Source organism: Stenella coeruleoalba (assembly GCF_951394435.1).
Source record: "Stenella coeruleoalba genome assembly, chromosome: 15".
In the NCBI taxonomy this organism is placed as follows: domain Eukaryota; kingdom Metazoa; phylum Chordata; class Mammalia; order Artiodactyla; family Delphinidae; genus Stenella; species Stenella coeruleoalba.
Genome location: NC_137161.1, coordinates 23825996 through 23846219, shown reverse-complemented (window position 1 = coordinate 23846219; position 20224 = coordinate 23825996). Strand labels below are relative to the sequence as shown.

General features: G+C 42.9%; 1 protein-coding gene across 1 annotated transcript in view; it reads right to left on the bottom strand.

Moving 5' to 3' along the window:
• The window catches only part of EDEM2 (ER degradation enhancing alpha-mannosidase like protein 2), a 49124-nt gene that overhangs the window by 14225 nt on the left and 14675 nt on the right, over window positions 1–20224 (bottom strand). The window contains exons 2-9 of the mRNA XM_079943644.1: window positions 18383–18594; window positions 16694–16834; window positions 13296–13504; window positions 12953–13063; window positions 11042–11081; window positions 8966–9071; window positions 3728–3853; window positions 1549–1760 (exon numbers count right to left, since the gene is read on the bottom strand). Coding sequence (XP_079799770.1) covers window positions 1549–1760; window positions 3728–3853; window positions 8966–9071; window positions 11042–11081; window positions 12953–13063; window positions 13296–13402 — 702 coding nt within the window. The 5' untranslated portion in view covers window positions 13403–13504; window positions 16694–16834; window positions 18383–18594. The remainder of the gene's footprint in view (window positions 1–1548; window positions 1761–3727; window positions 3854–8965; window positions 9072–11041; window positions 11082–12952; window positions 13064–13295; window positions 13505–16693; window positions 16835–18382; window positions 18595–20224) is intronic.

The window sequence follows — 20224 nt, the reverse complement described above, 5'->3', positions numbered from 1 at the left end:
ACTTGGTACTCATTCAAAGAAACAGCTAATTGTCCTGTGTTAGTTTGGGCAGAGCCCCAGCAAGGAAGCCAGGAAGTAGTTGATTTGGACGGTGAGTCCCTGGAAACTCTGGAAGAGGAGGGGAAAAGTGAGGCAGGGCAGGGAGGCAGCCCTAAAGGGTGTGCTGTCAGGCAAGTTACCACCATGGGAAACGGAGCTCCATCCCACCGGGCAGCTCTGGGAGTCAGTGTAGAGCACGAGCCTCAGCATGGTCCCACCCGAGGGCCGGGGAACAAGGGTGATTGTCCATAAACTCCCATCAGTATCAGCCACTGGTTGAGAACTGCTCTGGGGTAGCATTTAAGACCTGGCGTTTCCAGCCAAGTGCAAGCAGAGCAGGATCCAGGCACCAGAAAAGGCCCGTAGCCAAAGAGACATGGGTGACGGCAACTGGAAGACAGGCCAGTGTGCACGGAAATGATAAAGGGCTGAGAGGATGTGGGCAGGGTGGTCACGGAGTCACTATGGCTCCCGAGCTGGAGAAAAAACTGCCTGTGTTGGACACTAAGGGGGTTACTCTAGTTCTCCAGAGTGGCACCTTCTTAAGGGACTGTCAAGGAGTCCTCACACAAGTTTCACTTTTCAAGCTGACTTAGAACCAGACTTTGCATAAAACGTGCCTCCACCTGAATCACTTTCGGACAACACAGTCTTTATAAGTCATAATGACTCAGCAAGGAGGTATTAATCCATCCATATTATTGCTGAAGTAACTGTGGATCAGAAAGGTTGAGTGACTTGGCCAGGGTCACACAGTTTCAACATAGTAAGGCTGGGGCTCAGTCTCAGTTCTGACTAAATCTAGTGCTATTTCCTGGACAGCTTTGGCTCAATTACTGTTAGTTTCACTGGATCATCTAGTTTAGGAGCCGAAACCGACCTTAAATTTCCATAGGTGAGTAGGTTTGTAGGGGAAAGAAAAACTCTGGAGTCAAATAAGTTTGTGAAACGTTGAGTTAAGCAAAGTTAAATAGATGAATTTATCATAGGATTTGATAACCTTTAACATGCTCGTGTTCATTATGACTCTCCAAAAAAAGGATACTATTTATAGTGTTGCCCAAGTTTAATTGACCAGTAATCATTTCCTCATGGAACAGCCATTCAACATCTCTCAAATCTTTTGGTTCTAAGAAACACAGTTTTACAAACAAAAATATGTAAAAATGAGGGCCAGACAGGCTGACGATCTAAGGTCACCGAGTAAGTCAGGGGCATGAAGCATATGACCCGCTCCCTAGATCAGAGAAGCTCAAGGAGCCAGAGCTTATCATGGCCCCTTTTCCTGCCAGAGGATGTGCTCTCATGCTCTCCTCCCCTCTGTGCCAAAGCATGAACTGGAGGCTTGGTCTACTTTTGGTGTCGTGAGCCTAAGCCTTGGATCACTCCTGAGGTCACCCTTAGTTTCCTTCGGCTGGACCGCAACTTGTTGCTCAGAGCCCTGAGCCTCATAAGCAGGGGCCAAGGTGGCCAACTTGAGCTAGACAGGAAGAGTGGCAGCGGACCTACCAGCCCAATATCTGACCGGCTCTCCCAGAGGCGCATCAGGGCCACTCTGGCCACGTCTTCGAACACAGGGTCACCGGTGAGGCTGCTCAGGGTGGCAAATTCCACGATGAAGGTCCCGATCCCTGCTGTGCAGGTGACAGGAGTCTCTCCTGGGTTCACGCCATGAAGCAGGTTCACCGTTCCATACGGCATGCCAGTGGGGGTCTGAAAGGCTGAACAATCGCAAAATTAAGAACCCAGATAGGAGCGGGGAGGTGGGCATGGGTGGACACAGGACCAAAGCCTGAGGCCTTGGCCAGCACTTCCCTTTTGTCTCCTGGGTGACCTGCTAGAGACTGAGCCAGAGAAGGATAAATGTCACAACTGGAGGGCCCTCAGTGGCCACCTAACCCAGATGCTGTCAAACACTGCTCCTCATGCCTTGGGCTCTTGCCTGTGGTGAGCAGGGAAGCAGCAGGCTGTGCTCGGGGGTATCACACTCCACACATGCTCACTTTAGCTAGAGCAGCTCTACTTTTACTTATTTTATATTATGCCTCAGAGCCCAGGCAAGTAACTGAGTGTGAAGCAGGCAGGGCTTAAGCCACAGGCAGTGGGGGAGCTGATGGCACAATGAAAAAGCCATTCATCTACTTCTTAAAACACCATTCTGACCAAATGAAACACAACTGAAGACTGTAAACAGTCCCAGAGCAGCCAGTTTAAGATCCCTGCTCTAAATAAAGAGTTTCAGGGGCTATGTTATTTTCTTTAAAAAGGATATAAACCACAAAACTGCCAATGTGGTCCAACCCTCAATTCACAGGTAGGAAAGGTCAGGCTTGTGAAGAAGTGACTCAGAGATCACAGAGAGAGCCAAACGGAGCTGGGATGGGAATGACTATCACGTGCCCACTCCCCTTCCCCCCGCAACGGGCCCAGTGCCCTGTCCACCTCACCCCAGTGCCTTCTAATTCAAGGCAAGGAACTAAGACAGCAAGTCAGAGGCAGAGATTTCCTCTCCAGGCTGAAAGGTCAAACAACCCCAAAGCAGCCTATGTGTCACCAAACTGTGAACAAAGTTGTCAAAACTTCCGAGAACCACAAGGTCCAGCAACTTTACTGTAAGAAGAGAAACTTGTTATCTGGCAGACATGAGTGGTAAGCAAGGAGGATTCAAGTCACAAGCAAGAAGGGCCCAAAGGGATAGTTCAGAGAAGTCAGGCAGTATTAAAAAGGGGGTGGGGAGGTGACAAAATCCTGTTTCTCAGCGTGACTGCACTTTTCAATATGTATATTTCTCAATACAAAAAAAAGAAGGGAGCAACCAGACAGTTTCCCTCCAGGGATGAGTCACACAGGACATGACGTTTGTAAGGAGACATTCAGGCCGTGAGTGAGACCTGAACCCAGTTCGCTCACTCTCCTCAGCTCTTCCCCAAGGATGAGAGGCAAGTCCTGGGTGAAGGGGAGAAGTGAGACGGCCAAGAGGTTGGTGGAAAGCACAGTGTAACGTGTTTGGGTGTGAACAGCTCTCAGAGCCTCCACCACACCCTGAAGAGAACATAGCGTCCCGCTGATGCTGCCGAGCCCAGCTACTGCCCCTCTGGACAAACACTGCAGCTTGGCCTGCAGCCCTGGACATGGCTCAGCTACAAAACAAGTCCCTCTCATGTCTCAGTGGTGTTTGAGGTTCTCCAAGAACTTTCTCCTCTCTGACCTCATTTTACGTCTCCCCAGAGGGAGGCAGGAATTATGACTCCCATTTGATAGACGGGGAAATTGAACCAAGGAGAGGAAGAGCGGCTTGGTCAAGCTATTGGTTGTCAGAGCCGAGTCTAGAACCAGAGGTTCCGAACGCTCAGACCAAGGCTCTTCTCTGGAACCCTTTCATTCCAGTGGCGTGTGGGCCTGGGAGGGGGCAAAAGCACTCACTCAAATAAGGGCAAGAGCCTTCCAGCCACCAGGCTGGCCTTCAGCGCTCCTCGCAGACATTCATGAGGTCAGCTCATCCATCCTAGCCTAGCCGTCAAAATGCCAAGGACTCTCCTGTTTTCCATGGTGGGCGCCAAGAGGTAGAAATACCAAGTGTTTGGGTGAGCAACACGAGCAAATAATTCTGCACAGCCACTCTCTTCTCCAGCAAGAGCAGCAGGACCTACCGGACTTCATCTCTGCCCCATCTCCATGTGGGTCTTACCTGGGAGGAGTTTCCGGGCTGCCTCCTCAGCCATCCTCAGGAGAGGTCCCGAGCAGGGCCATCCAGCCTCCACTTCTACCCCAGCCCTCTTTGATAGCAGGTGAGCAGACAGAAGTCCTCCTACTACTACAGATGGTACAAAAAGCAAGTGTCAGAATCCTAAGGACCAGTCTTTCCCTTGTACAAATTAAACTTAATGCTCTGTTCAGTGGCTCACTGGGAAGGGGCTGGAGCCATGTAGCAAAAGAAGAGTCCTTAACCCCACACACTGGTACAGTGTTAAGTTCATGAAGTTTTTTTTCCTCTTGGTGGGTCACAAAAATTATGGTTATCGGGCTTCCCTGGTGGCGCAGTGGTTGAGAGTCAGCCTGCTGATGCAGGGGACATGGGTTTGTGCCCCGGTCCAGGAAGATCCCACATGCCGTGCAGCATCTAGGCCCGTGAGCCATGGCCGCTGAGCCAGCACGTCTGGAGCCTGTGCTCCGCCACGGGAGAGGCCACAACAGTGAGAGGCCCGCGTACCACAAAAAAAAAAAAAAAAAAAAAGGTTATCATTTTTTTGCAGTCCCTACTGTATACCAAGCACTAGGTACTACTGTGCCCTCTTCAGACGGAGATACTGTGGTTCAGAGAGGTAAACTGACTTGCCCAGGGTCATCCATCTAGTAGGTGGTAGGGCCAGGTCTGTCTGACTCCAAAGTCCACGCTCGTTGCACTTGGTCACTGTCTCCCCATCACCCCAAGACCAAGGGAGGATACTTATTACCTTCACTTTATTCATTTATCTATTTCAATTTATAACATAATATTTAGGACTTATAAAAAGATACAAAGGTTATCTGGAAATATGGCTAAACAGATATCCTGAATGGCCCTCCCACTGAAAAAACTGGTGACCTTGAGCTTCAGTTTTCCCCTCCTCCTGGCAGACCAGGAATAAGAGACAAAGGCAGGACCTACCCAGAGTGGGAAGTCTGATAGAAGATCCCTCCATGAAGTTGGGATCTGGAAGAATTATATACCCTGTGTAAAGATGAATTAAAAATAAACCCTACACACCTCCCCTAGCATAGAGTAAGGAAAACTGTATACCTCAAATCTCAATGCCAAGTAAAGTGAAGAAAAAAAAATCTCTCCTAAGAATTAATAACCACAAACTGGTACCCACTAAGTTTTACAGACTGAATTCACACTAACTGTGTAGTCTAGAAAACCTCAAATCTTTAGCCTAAGGTGGTTTTAGCAGATAATGCCTCCAGCCACATGGCAAGAGTAAACAAAAAATATATCTGGAAAAACCCACATTCAACCCGGGCCTCAAAGAATCCCACAGGTAAAACCTAGGCAATAACTGTTCATTAAAAAATAAATAGGGACATTTAGAGAAGAGCTAACGCCTATCTTTCTCAAACTCTTCCAAAATATAGCAGAGGGAGGAACACTCTCCAACTCATTCTACAAGGCCACCATCACCCTGATACCAAAACCAGACAAAGATGTCACAAAGAATGAAAACTACAGGCCAATATCACTGATGAACATAGATAAAAAATCCTCAACAAAATACTAGCAAACAGAATATAACAGCACATTAAAACGATCATACACCATGATCAAGTGGGGTTTATTCCAGGAATGCAAGGATTCTTCAATATATGCAAATCAATCAACGTGATACACCATATTAACAAATTGAAGGAGAAAAACCATATGATCATCTCAATACATGCAGAGAAAGCTTTTGACAAAATTCAACACCCATTTATGATAAAAACTCTGCAGAAAGTAGGCATAGAGGGAACTTTCCTCAACATAATAAAGGCCATATATGACAAACCCACAGCCAACATCGTCCTCAATGGTGAAAAACTGAAACCATTTCCACTAAGATCAGGAACAAGACAAGGTTGCCCACTCTCACCACTATTATTCAACATAGTTTTGGAAGTTTTAGCCACAGCAATCAGAGAAGAAAAAGAAATAAAAGGAATCCAAATCGGAAAAGAAGAAGTAAAGCTGTCACTGTTTGCAGATGACATGATACTATATATAGAGAATCCTAAAGATGATACCAGAAAACTACTAGAGCTAATCAATGAATTTGGTAAAGTAGCAGGATACAAAATTAATGCACAGAAATCTCTTGCATTCCTATACACTAATGATGAAAAATCTGAAAGTGAAATTAAGAAAACACTCCCATTTACCATTGCAACAAAAAGAATAAAATATCTAGGAATAAACCTACCTAAGGAGACAAAAGACCTGTATGCAGAAAATTATAAGACACTGATGAAAGAAATTAAAGATGATACAAATAGATGGAGAGATATACCATGTTCTTCGATTGGAAGAATCAACATTGTGAAAATGACTCTACTACCCAAAGCAATCTACAGATTCAATGCAATCCCTATCAAACTACCACTGGCATTTTTCACAGAACTAGAACAAAAAATTTCACAATTTCTATGGAAACACAAAAGACCCCAAATAGCCAAAGCAATCTTGAGAAGAAAAAATGGAGCTGGAGGAATCAGACTCCCTGACTTCAGACTATACTACAAAGCTACAGTAATCAAGACAGTATGGTACTGGCACAAAAACAGACATATAGATCAATGGAACAGGATAGAAAGCCCAGAGATAAACCCACGCACATATGGTCAACTAATCTTTGATAAAGGAGGCAAGAATATACAGTGGGGAAAAGACAGCCTCTTCCAATAAGTGGTGCTGGGAAAACTGGACAGGTACATGTAAAAGTATGAAATTAGAACACTCCCTAACACCATACACAAAAATAACCTCAAAATGGATAAAAGACCTAAATGTAAGGCCAGACACTATCAAACTCTTAGAGGAAAACATAGGCAGAACACTCTATGACATAAATCACAGCAAGATCCTTTTTGGCCCACCTCCTAGAGAAATGGAAATAAAAATAAACAAATGGAACCTAATGAAACTTAAAAGCTTTTGCACAGCAAAGGAAACCATAAACAAGACCAGAAGACAACCCTCAGAATGGGAGAAAATATTTGCAACTGAAGCAACTGACAAAGGATTAACCTCCAAAATTTACAAGCAGCTCATGCAGATCAATAACAAAAAAACAAACAACCCAATCCAAAAATGGGCAGAAGACCTAAATAGACATTTCTCCAAAGAAGATATACAGATTGCCAACAAACACATGAAAGAATGCTCAATATCATTAATCATTAGAGAAATGCAAATCAAAACTACAATGAGATATCACCTCACACCGGTCAGAATGGCCATTATCAAAAAATCTAGAAACAATAAATGCTGGAGAGGGTATGGAGAAAAGGGAACACTCTTGCACTGTTGGTGGGAATGTAAATTGATATAGCCACTATGGAGAACAGTATGGAGGTTCCTTAAAAAACTAAAAATAGAACTACCATACGACCCAGCAATCCCACTACTGGGCATATACCCTGAGAAAACCATAATTCAAAAAGAGTCACGTACCAAAATGTTCATTGCAGCTCTATTTACAATAGCCAGGACAAGGAAGCAACCTAAGTGTCCATCATCGGATGAATGGATAAAGAAGATGTGGCACATATATACAATGGAATATTACTCAGCCATAAAAGGAAATGAAATTGAGTTATTTGTAGTGAGGTGGATGGACCTAGAGACTGTCATACAGAGTGAAGCAAGTCAGAAAGAGAAAAACAAATACAGTATGCTAACACATATATGTGGAATCTAAGGAAAAAAAAAAAAGAAAAAAAGGGTCATGAAGAACCTAGGGGTAAGACGGGAATAAAGACACAGACCTACTAGAGAATGGACTTGAGGATATGGGGAGGGGGAAGGGTAAATTGTGACAAAGTGAGAGAGTGGCATGGACATATATACACTACCAAACGTAAAATAGATAGCTAGTGGGAAGCAGCCACATAGCACAGGAAGATCAGCTCAGTGGTTTGTGACCACCTAGAGGGGTGGGATAGAGAGGGTGGGAGGGAGGGAGACGCAAGAGGGAAGAGATATGGGAACATATGCATATGTATAACTGATTCACTTTGTTATAAAGCAGAAACTAACACACCATTGTAAAGCAATTATACTCCAATAAAGATGTTTAAAAATTAATAAATAAATAAGGGACTTCCCCGGTGGCTCAGTGGTTAAGAACCCGTCTACCAATGCAGGGGATACGGGTTCGAACCCTGGTGCAGGAAGATCCCACATGCCGCGGAGCAGCTAAGCCCGCGAGTCACAATTACTGAAGCCCACGTGCACAGAGCCCATGCTCTGCAACAAAGAGAAGCCACTGCAATGAGAAGCCCATGCACAACGAATAGTAGCCCCCACTCGCCACGACTAGAAAAAGCCCACCCGCAGCAACAAAGACCCAACGCAGCCAAAAAAAATAGTTAGTTAATTAATTTAAAAAAAAAGAATCACTGGGTCAAAATTCATTGAAATGTGTAGATCTGTGCATTTCAGTATATGTAAATTTACCTCAATAAAATGAATGATTCATTAAAAAAAAAAAAAAGATTCATTGGGAACCTGCTAAAAATACTGACTGTGGGACCCAACCCAGAGATCCCAATTCATTAGATTTAGAGTGGAGTCTACACAGCTGAACTTTTTAAAATGTCCCAAATGCTTCTGATGGGCAGTCAAGTTTGGAAACTAATACCCTAGCCTTGTACTATGTAACACAGTAATTAGTAACCACATGTCACTATTTAAATTTAAATCCATTAAAATTAAATGAAATTTAAAATTCAGTTCTTCAGTTGCAGTAGCCACCTTTCAAAATGTTCAATAGCCACATGTAGCTAGTGGCTACTGGACTGGACAACACAGATATAAAACATTTCCATCAACAATGCAGAAAGTTCTAACAAACTTTCAATAGGCAATAAGCTACAAGAAGGCAAGGATTACATCTTTCTTGCTCTTGGATGAAAGCCTGGTACCAAATATATGTTAAATATGTGAGTAATCCTGGCATATTTCTTTTCAGTCTTTTCTCTGTCCCCTGCTCACTTTCATGTCTGAAACTGATGAGGGATCCCGAGACCTCCCTACCCAACCCTACAGGAGGGAAGACTCTGTCAATCTGGCTTGAGTCAAGTGCCCTGGCAAGGCTGGCGCTTAAGATCCTGTTTATCACCTCTTGGTTTACACAGAAGCCAAAATTCCACATTCTCCTTTCTTCCAAGGGCCCTAGAAGGCAGCCCTCACCTCGGATGTTGGTTTCAAACACAGAGGCGTTCACATCAATATCAAAGTCCACGTTGTCCTGGAGCACTTCAACCACTCTTTGGAATTCTGAGACATTCCCCAAAATCTGAAGGAAAGAGAGACCTGACTGTGAGGCTCTCAGGCTTGTGGGCACTGAAGATGCTAGATTCAGAGTCTAGGATCCTATGCTGGTGTGAATCCTACTTATTCAACTTCAGACCTACAGTTTCTGTTCTAGGACTGCTGGTAACAGGAGAAAACACTGAGAGCTGGAAATCACACAGACCTAGTATCAAGAGACTGGTAAAGTAAATTCTTTGGTACCAATTTAAGAATTTTTATGTACTCATTTAAATGAAACCAATATAAAGACTGTAGACCACATAAGGAAATCTTAGCTTGACATTTACAGTGGATATTTATTGTTTTTAACCTTGTCACATTCAGCCTTATAGAAAATACTGCAGGTTGGTTGGCCCAACATTGATTCTCAATCTTCTTTACCCTTGTAGCTCCCAGCCATAGAGGCTAGAAATCCACATATTTGCTTTCTCAGTCTCATTTGCTACTGGGTGATTGTGTTACCCAGTCAATTCTGAGCTTTGTAAAGTCTACTAGGGGCACTTCTCAGAAAGCTCCTGTTTTCCTAACAGAAAGGGACAAGACACAGTTGGCATGGCTTTTACTCTTTTTCTTTCTGCTTTGAAAGCAGACTTGATTTCTGGAGCTGTGGCAGCCATCTTAGGCCATGAGGTACTAAGCATGAGAATGAAAGTCAGTATACTAATGATGGTAGAATGGAAGGATACAAAGAGCATGGGGTCTCTGATGCTAGAAATTACCTTCATTCAGATTTTCTTATACTTGAGAAAATTAAACCCTTTTGTTTAAACCATCAGTCAAATGCAATCCTGATGCCTTTTATTCTGATATCAGTGTTCCAATTTTCCCTTGAGGAATCACCCTTCTTCCACAGTCACTCCTGTAATTTGAAGAAGCTGACTCCATCCCTTCAGCTGCAAGAATGGGCACTTCACCTGGACCAGCCAATGTACTATACCCCTTGGCCAACTGATTGATTCAGGGATAGATGTGTAACCCAAGCCAGATCAGTGAGACTCAGTCCACGGAATTAATGGAAAAGGACTAATTCTCTCCACACACAGGTTACTAAATAAGTGGGATGTGCGTCTGGAGTTACCATTGGCTACCCTGCCAGCTTAAGGAGAGCCTGAGAATACAGCCAGCAAGGAAAGTAGAAATAAGAGATGGAGAAAGAGATTCCTAATGACGTTATTTAAATGTCTGGAACCAGCTGGGTTTGAAGTCAGTCTTTACCTGGACTTTTTAGTTATCTGACTCAGTAAATTTCCTTCCTGTCTAAATCAGTTTGATCACTTGCAGCTGAAACAATCCTGACTATCTCAGCATTCAAAGCCCTCTATGATTTAGACCTAATCTATCCTTCTAACCATGTCTCTCACTGTTCTTCTGTCGACTTCAGTACCCACTATTCCCTGATTTTCTGCCCTCAGACATGCTGTTCCCTCTACCAGAAATCTCACTCTGTGTCTTCCCATTTCCAAATCCAACCTATTTTCGATTATCTAAATCTCACCTTCTCTAGGAATCCTTCGATTCCTCCAGCTGAAATTAACCTCTTCCTCCTTTAAAAGACTCCAGCAAGTTTATCCCCACAACTCTCAGGGCATCTATTTCTTTCCACATTACGAGAATCTTTGCATAGGCAGGAGCCTCCCTCATTCCTGCACTCCCCCAGAGGGCTGAGCACAGTGCATGAAGCAATTACTCATAAAATGTTTGTTAAATGATGACATGAATCTTTCTCCACATTGTAGCCAGTGATCTTCTCAAAACAGGAATCTCATTTCCTACCCTCTTCTTGAAAAAAATTCCACTGGCTTTCCACTGCCCCCAAATTAAAGATAAAAATGAAAGATGAAAATAAAAAGCCCAGGTGAAGAATTCATTTTTCACCCACAGTCAAGCTACCAAAAGAAGAAGGATATTGGTCATGCAGTGTTGGAGAGGAAAAGGAATAGATGAGACACTTACCAACAAGGTGTCCAGAGCATCAATAAGAGTCAGAGAAAAACTGTAAAAGGACAAAAACTCCAGCTGCTTAGTAAGAAAATCAAACAAACACCAGTTATTAAGGCTGCCCCAGATCAGAGACCCCAAAAACTAATAAGTGAAGCACAGCGATGCCTCTGCCAGTCCCACCTGAAATCACAACAGAGAAGCCATCGTGAAAATCGCCGGGAACCTCTGACCCATTTAACATACCTGGGAGGTGGGCTGATGTATAACATCTCATGCAAATAGCTTGACTGTAGTTAAACACATTGCCTATATTCTCTGGCATTCTTCTCCACCATAGGGAGGCAGTATAAGATTGTATCTCAGAGCGCAGGCTTTCCACATCTAAGAATTTATCTCGCAGTGCACAGAACTGTAGCCTTGAGAATGCTCATGGCAATATTGTTTTTAGAACAGCAAAAAGCTAGAAATAACCCAAATGTATACCAGTTGAAAAGTGATTAACCAAACTGTAATACATTCAAACAATGTGAAACTATGAGGTGGTCAAAAAGATTGTTAACAAGAGTTCTATGGGCTAAGGGGAAGACATTCAAATTATATAGTTAAATGAAAAAGACAAGGTACAGAATAGGCAGTGTCGTGTGTCGTATTCTAACTGCATTTTTCAAAAAGAGACAATATAGACAGAAAGCAGATTAGCGGTTTTTTGGGCCAGTGGTGGTGGAGGGATTATTATTTATTATTATTTATTTATTTATTATTATAAAGGGCCACCAGGGAACTTTCCAGTGTGACAGAAATGTTCTCTATCCTGTGATGGTGGTCACTACACACTTAAAATGGGTGCATTTTATATAAGTTACACCTTTAAAAGGTTATTTTAAAAGATACACATATACATACCTATATGATGGTATAAACCAAAAATATTTCTGGAAGGATACACAAGAAGGTTAACAGTGGTTGGAGTTCTAGGGTATGGGAGATATTTATTTTATTATATGATATTGGACTGCTTGAATTTGCCATTTACTTGTATTACTTTTTTCAACTAAAAAACGAAAACCAGCACAATTTGTGTTGAGCTTCATTTCTCCAGTCCCTAGCATATTCATTTGTAAAACAGAGATAACAGCAATTAACTCCTAGGGGTGTTAATTAAATGAGATGACACAAGTAAAATGCTTAGCACAGTGTTTAATCAAGGTTAGCTTCAGCTAAATGCAATGATTCTTCACTTACTCAGCAAGGAACAAGACAGAGAATTCCATCTCTCACAGATTTTTCTTCTAGTGGAAGTGAGAAAGACAAACTAACACATAAGTGAAAATGACAGTATAAGAGTGAGAAGTGCTACGAAGAAAATAAAAAGGGTGGTTTGTGAGAGTGACCTGTTGGGGTGGGTATTTAGGGGAACTGATGCTAAGGTGACAGTTTGAGCTGAGATCTCAAGAAGCAGTCAGGGATGTGAGGGTAATGGGGGAAGTGGGTTTCAGTTACACTAACAACAAAGGCTCTGAAATTTCATGTTTAGGAGAGTTACATCCCCTCCTAGGCCTGTTTGCCCACTTATAACATGAAGGGGTTGGGTCTTCTGACTTTTTGAAGCCCTTCCACATATCCTAAGCCTCCAGAGATTTGCCCAAGTCCTAACAGCTGGTGTCTGTCACTGCTGTGGCCAGAGCCCGGAGGTCCAGACCACCAGGCTAACCCAGCCTTTTTCCACTATGGGAATCCAACTTTCCAGGAGGCTGGGTGGATCCTGGTGGTGCTGGCCTGAATTAGGGGGAACGCGACCCCACGCTAGCTAGGAGGTTTTTCTGGAACCGGTGAGATCATGAAGCCACCAGCTCCAGCATACCCGCCCGCCTAGGACCGGACTGCCAGACCCAGGCCGCCCGCTTGCTCCTCCGCTCGCACTACCTGCCCCAGGTGTCGTGCCCGTCACAGGTGAGAGGTCGCAGCTCGTCGTAGGGAAAGGCATTCTCCAGGTAGCTGTCGTAGGCGTGGTAGAACATGGCCTTGACTCGCGCCCTGGTGCGGGGTACGAGAAATAAGTCAGAGGACCACCAAACGAAACCAGGCAGAGGAAAGGACAAGAATTAGGGCGGAAAATGGTCATCACCACCTGATTTCTGCGAGGAGCCCAGTGGCGGGGTCCCAGCAGGTCGGGGGGGTGGTCTGGGATGGAGGGAATGGGGAAGGGACCAGGTCTGGGATTCCCATTCCCCAACTATGGAAGGGCAGGGAGCCTGACCCCCTTCACCTGTAGTGGGCGGGGTCGGGCGCGGTGCCATCCGGGCCGGGCGCACCATGGTGCAGGGGTAGCAGCGCACACAGGAGGCCAAACGGGACGAGCAGCCGGAAAGGCATAGAGCGCGTGCCCTGTCAGCGCCGCCGCTGCAGCAGCAGCCGCAGCCACCCGCACATCCTGCGACCCTCTGCTGGTTCTTCCGGGAATTAGGAGCACTGCGCCTGCGGGCCGATGAGTCATCCATTCACTTCCGGACTACAAGCCCCAGAATACAATGGGCGGTGAAACCCAAGCAAAGAGCATCTTGGGACATGTAGTCTCTAAAGCGGAGATCAACGTGTCTTAAAAGACAGTGGCTAGTACAGCTACTATTATTAATTAATGTTTTAGCAACAGCATTTTTTTTTTTTTAGCAACAGCATTTTTAAAATATTTCTTAAATTTAATTATTTTTATTTAAGTATAGTTGATGTGCAATATTATATAAGTTACAGGTGTACAGTATAGTGATTCACAATCTATAAAGTTTATAACTCCATTTATAGTTATTATAAAATATTGGCTATATTCCCTGTGCTATACAATATATCCTTGTAGCTTATTTGATACGTAATAGTTTGTACCTCTTAATCCCCTACACTTATGTTGCCCCTCCCCCCTTCCCTCTCCCCACTGGTAACCACTAGTTTGTTCTCTATATCTGAGTCTGTTTCTTTTTTCTTATAGTCACTAGTTTATTGGTTTTTTTAGATACCACATATAAGTGATATCATACAGTGTTTGTCCTTCTTTGTCTGACTTATTTGACTTAGCATAATGCCCTCCAAGTCCATCGAAGTTGTTGCAAATGGCAAAAGTTTCATTCTTTTTTATGACTGAGTAGTATTCCATTGAATACATATACCACATCTTCTTTATCCAGTCATCTGTGATGGACACTTAGCTTGCTTCCATAACTTGGCAAATGCAAATAATACTGCTATGAACATTGGGGTGCGTGTATCTTTTTGAATTAGTGTTTTTGTTTTTTTCAGATATATACCCAGAAGTGGAATTGCTGGGTCATTTGGTCGTTCTATTTTTGTTTTTTTTGAGAAACCTCCATACTGTTTTCACAGTGGCTGTACCAATTTACATTCCTACCAACAGTTTACAGAGGTTCCTTTTTTTCCACATCCTTGCCAACATTTGTTATTTGTGGTCTTTTTGATGATAGCCATTCCTTCAGGTGTGAGGTGATATCTCACTGTGGTTTTCATTTGCATTTCCCTGATGATTAGCATTGTTGAGCATCTTTCCATGTGCCTGTTGGCAATCTGCATGTCCTCTTTGGAGAAATGTCTATTCAGATCTTCTGCCCATTTTTTAACTGGGTTTTGTTTTTTTTTTGATATTGAGTTGTATGAGCTGTTTATATATTTTGGATATTAACTGCTTATTGGTCATATCATTGGCAAATATTTTCTTCCATTCAGTAGGTTGTCTTTTTGCTTTCTCGATGGTTTCCTTTGCTATGCAAAAGCTTTTAAGTTTGATTAAGTCCTATTTGTTAATTTTTGGTTTTATTTCCTTTGCTATAGGAGACTGATCCAAAAAAACATTGCTATGATTTATGTCAAAGAATGTTCTGCCTATGATTTATTCTAGGAGTGTTATGGTTTCAGGTCTTACATTTATGTTTTTAATCCATTTTGAGTTTATTTTTGTATGTGGTGTTAGAGAATGTTCTAATTTCATTCTTTTACATGTAAGTGTCCAGTTTTCCCAGCACCACTTACTAAAGAAACTGCCTTTTCTCCATTGTATATTCTTGCCTCCTTTGTCATAGATTAATTGACCATAAGTGTGTGGGTTTATTCTGGGCTCTCTATTCTGTCCCATGGATCTATGTCTCTGTTTTTATGCCAGTAGCATACTATTTTGATTACTGTCTTTGTAGTATTGTCTGAAGTCAGAGCAAATGGTTCCTCCAGCTCTGTTCTTCTTTCTCAAGATTGTTTTGGTTATCCAGGGTCTTTCGTGTTTCCATACAATTTTTTAAGATTATTTGCTCTCGTTCTGTGAAAAATGCCATTGGTAGATTCATAGGGATTGCACTGAATCTATAGGTTGCCTGGGGTAGTATGGCCATTTAAAAATATTAATTCTTCCGGGCTTCCCTGGTGGCGCAGTGGTTGAGAGTCCGCCTGCTGATGCAGGGGACACGGGTTCGTGCCCCGGTCTGGGAAGATCCCACATGCTGCGGAGCGGCTGGGCCCGTGAGCCATGGCCGCTGAGCCTGCGTGTCCGGAGCCTGTGCTCCGCAACGGGAGAGGCCACAACAGTGAGAGGCCCACGTACCACAAAAAAAAAAAAAAAAAAAAAAAAAAAAAAATATATATATATATATATATATATATATATATATATATATATAAATTCTTCCAATTCAAGAACATAGTGTCTCTTTCCATCTGTTTGTGACATCTTCAATTTCTTTCTTAGCAACAGCATTTTAAAGGACTTGTGTACTAAGACTGTATGGGTACTTTAAATATATTATCTTTTTTTAAAACCACCTTATTAAGCATGAAGGCAGAGACCAGTGGGGCCTCAATATTTATTAGTGGATGTATTTAAAGATGGATGAAGAATGTTCAGCCTTTATCATAATTAGAATTTTATTGAGTTTCCCAAACGAGTTCCTTGCTAATCATGTAAGAGACAACTTACTTCCAAAGCTGCAACTCTCAAGATTTTCAGAAATCCCTTCAGTTCTAGGAATTCATGAAATCTTGACATTCCTTTCCTCCCATTTGGGACATGGTCACATCATCATGGTCTCTTCAGTCTCCATCCCAATGCAGAAGCTACCCCCTCCCAATCCCCTGGACCATCTCAGCCCTACACCTCAGGGCTGCAGCCCTGTAGGTTACCCCATGTGAGAATGAAGACCTGGGACACTATAGCTTTGAGAAGGTTGTGACCCATTTTTCCATTTTCCTTCTTGCAAGTTCCCAGAGTTTTGTCAGCCCTTTGGACCATAGCAACACACATGACTTTGGGCAGTGTGATGTGCAGTAGAATCAACCCTAGATTTGAAGTGCGACCAGGACTTCAATCCCAACTTTATCACTTAAAGCCTCTATATGTGACCCTAGGCAGGGCCCTCCCCTTTTGTGAGCCCAGCTTCTTCATATGTAAAATGAGGAATTTGAACAAATGGATCTCTGAGGTCCTTTTAACCTGAGCTTTCTGTGATGCTAGGATTGGCCATCCTCTGCTCTTTGCTAAAAAATGGCAGCTCAGTGCCTTGAGCTGCAATGAAGGCATGTTTGGTCTCCTTTGGTCCAAAGTCCTTGAAAATATCCCTCAGATATATATATCCTGAAATTTCGCCAGTAGATACGAGAATTAAAACCTTGACTTACCCCAGAGATCTTGAGGTAGTACAGTACAGAAGTTAAAAGTGTGGGCTTTAGATTTGAGCAGACCTGAGTTGGAATACTAGCTCCATCACCTGTTAAGAGTGTGGCCCCACCAGCTTTTCTTCTGAGCCTCATTTTACTCATCTGTAAAATAGGAATAATATTAGTATTATATTCACCTAATAGGATTATGAGGGTTCAGTGAGCTACTGCATATAAAGTGCTTGTCACAGTGCCTTTCAGAAGAGACAAACAAAAGATATTAGGATGCTTTTGGAAACTCTTCTTGGAAGTGCCAGATGGAAGGGAAAGGAGATGACAGTAAATTGAGACTTGGATACCAACACAGGGGCACGGTGTTAGTTTTCTGTGACTATGCTAACAAATTATAATTACCACAAACTTGGTGTTTTAAAGCAACAGAAATGTATTCTCTCACAGTTCTGGAGGCCAGAAGTCTGAAATTAGTTTCACTGGGCCAAAATCAAGATATTGGCAGGCCCAGAGCCTCTAGGGAAGAATCTGCTCCTTGCCTCTCCAGCTTCCCAGGGAAAAGAAAATGTTACTGACATTCCTTGGCCTGTGGCCGTGTCACTCCAATCTCTGCTTCCATGTTCACATCACCTCCTCCTCTGTGGATTAGTATCATATCTCCCTCTGCCTCTCTAAGGACACTTGTGACTGCATTTGGGCCCTACCTAGATAATACAGGATAATCTCCCATCTCAAGATCCTTAACTTGATCACATCGGCAAAGACCCTTTTTCCAAACAGGGTACACTTAAAGATTCCAGGAACTAGGACCTAATTGTCTTTAGGGGGCCGTTTTTTTTCAGCCTAGCATAATAGGTACTAAGCATTTTTTGGGTCTGGGCCCTTCCATGCTATGAAACTCAGCCAGGCCTAAGTGTCCTTCTCTACATAAGTCCTGTCACTTATCTTCTTGTCTCCATTCAAAACTCTCATGTGGATTAAATGTTTGCAGGGAGAGTGGGGCCAGGTTGCCTGGATTTGGTAATGATCGGTCTCTTTTGATGAGCAAGATTGAAATACTCATAATTTTTCTTTGTTTTCTGTTTCTAGCTTGATAAAAATGTGCATTTCCACACTGTCACAGAGCAAATACAATCATGACTTATATTTTCACAATTTATATGGTTGATTTCATCGTTTTTCATGAGAAAAACTCTTTTTTTTTTTAACCTTTTGGAATGTATTAGGTCTCTTCCTTCTTGGCTTTACCTCTCACTCTGTGATTATAATACTAGATTCTAAAAGGTTGTGGTCCATCAGAGAAATGTCAATCTTGAATATTTACTCATGAAGACTCAGAGTAACCTTAATTTCCTGATTCAAAATCTGGAAATCGACAATGCTACAAAGGGTGTCTGGGGATTAAATGGGATAGTGGTGAAAATTCTAGCACAGTGACTAGAACGTATTAATTTCTTAATAAATATTCTCTTCCCTGCGCCCCATTCCTCTTTTTTAAAACGTGGGGGTATGTTAATTAGTTCCATTTATTGGGCATCTGTCCCTAATAATCCCAGCTGTTATAGGCAATAATTTCTGCCCTCAAGAACTTGAAGCACAGTGCTGGGTATACAACGAAGATTACAAGTCAAGCCACCGAACTTTCCCTTGAAATGCCTGAAATTTTGCTAGAAAGGAAAGACATCTTTTGGAGAATACCTGGAATCATAGAGTGTTCAAGTTTTCCTGTGCATGTTTGGAGGATGGGCAGAGTGTATTAATACCCCAGGTCAGTATTCTTGAACTCTGTGTCGAGTGGAGCAAGCCGTGGACTCGTGGTCAGAAGTCCTTCGTTCTATTACTGGTTTAGTCGTTGTCTCTGTGTGATCTTGGGCAAGTCACTTTCCCTTTTGGGGATTCAGTTTCCAAATCTGGAAAATGAGAGAATGAGACTACCTTTCATACAACGAAAATGTTAACAGATTCATAGAGTTATTGCAAAAAATCAAGAAGCAGAATTCAATACACATTAACTGCAGAAATTTCCCCCCAGAAACAATCAAGAAGCAGAATAAAACTGTAGGATGACACTCCAAATAAAATTTGATTATTTCCCAACTGAATAATAATAATAATAAAGAAGAGGAGAAGGAGAAGGCCAAAATGTCTAGATAATAGCAAGAATTTATATAGCAGTTACTATGTCCCAGGCTCTGTTCTTGGGACGTTCGTCCTCACCACGATCCTCTGACACAATACTATTATTATTACCATTTTAAAGATTTTAAAAATTGAGACACAGATTTTAAAAATTGAAGAGAGGTTTAGTAATAATCAACGTCTCACACTGAATAAGTTGTAGAGCCAAGATTCAGACCTAGTCTATATTCTACTACATTGATGAAATTAATGACAATTGTATAAATAAAAGTCCAAAACAGAATTAAAACGTGGGGATCTGGGCTTCCCTGGTGGCGCAGTGGTTGAGAGTCTGCCTGCTGATGCGGGGGATGCAGGTTCGTGCCCCGGTCCGGGAAGATCCCACATGCCGCGGAGCGGCTGGGCCTGTGAGCCAGGGCCGCTGAGCCTGCGCGTCCGGAGCCTGTGCTCCGCAACGGGAGAAGGCCACAACAGTGAGAGGCCCGCGTACTGCAAAACAAAACAAAACAAAACAAAAAGTATGAAAATTTGTGACTTACAAAAATAAAATGAAGAAAGGAAACAGAGGCAATTTGATTCCAAGTCTAATTAGTCAATATCACTGTCTTTAAGTATTTAAATAAATGTTTAAAAAAAAAAAAGTGGGGATCTGATTGACTTCGGCAGTATCCTCTAACTTTAGCTTCATGCGATTCTACATTCACCATTCCCTTCCTTTTTGCTGGAAAGTCAGAATAAAAGGTTCAATTCCCTGAAGCTGGAAGCCCAGGCATTTTAGTTTTCCTTTGACCCAGTACTCTTAACTACTTTTAGCAGGGAAGTATCTGGAAGTTCCTTTTCTAGCATCTGGAGGTCATATGGTTCAAGCAGATTCTCTCAACTCCCAGAGCAGAGCTTGCATACTACATACTTTTGGACTGCCAAGACATAGCTAGTTTGTTCCTGGGAAATTTCCCATCTGTTGCTTTGTAGAAATGCTCGAATTTCCCGTCCCCAGTATATACAAAATCTAGAGCACGTCAGAGCCCTAGAACACGTTTTTTTTGTTTGTTTGTTTTGCGGTACACGGGCCTCTCACTGTTGTGGCCTCTCCCGTTGCGGAGTACAGGCTCCGGACGCGCAGGCTCAGTGGCCATGGCTCACGGGCCCAGCCGCTCCGCGGCATGTGGGATCTTCCCGGACCGGGGCACGAACCCGTGTCCCCTGCATCGGCAGGCGGACTCTCAACCACTGCACCACCAGGGAAGCCCTAGAACACGTTTTTAATGCTCATATTCCATGTAAACATTCTCTAGGCTAAATCTGCCTAGAGAAACTTAGTCATCCTGGTTATATTTAGGCAAAAGTACAAAATCAAGAAATGACCACCCACAGATGGTCTCATAGTCTGGTTAGTCCCAG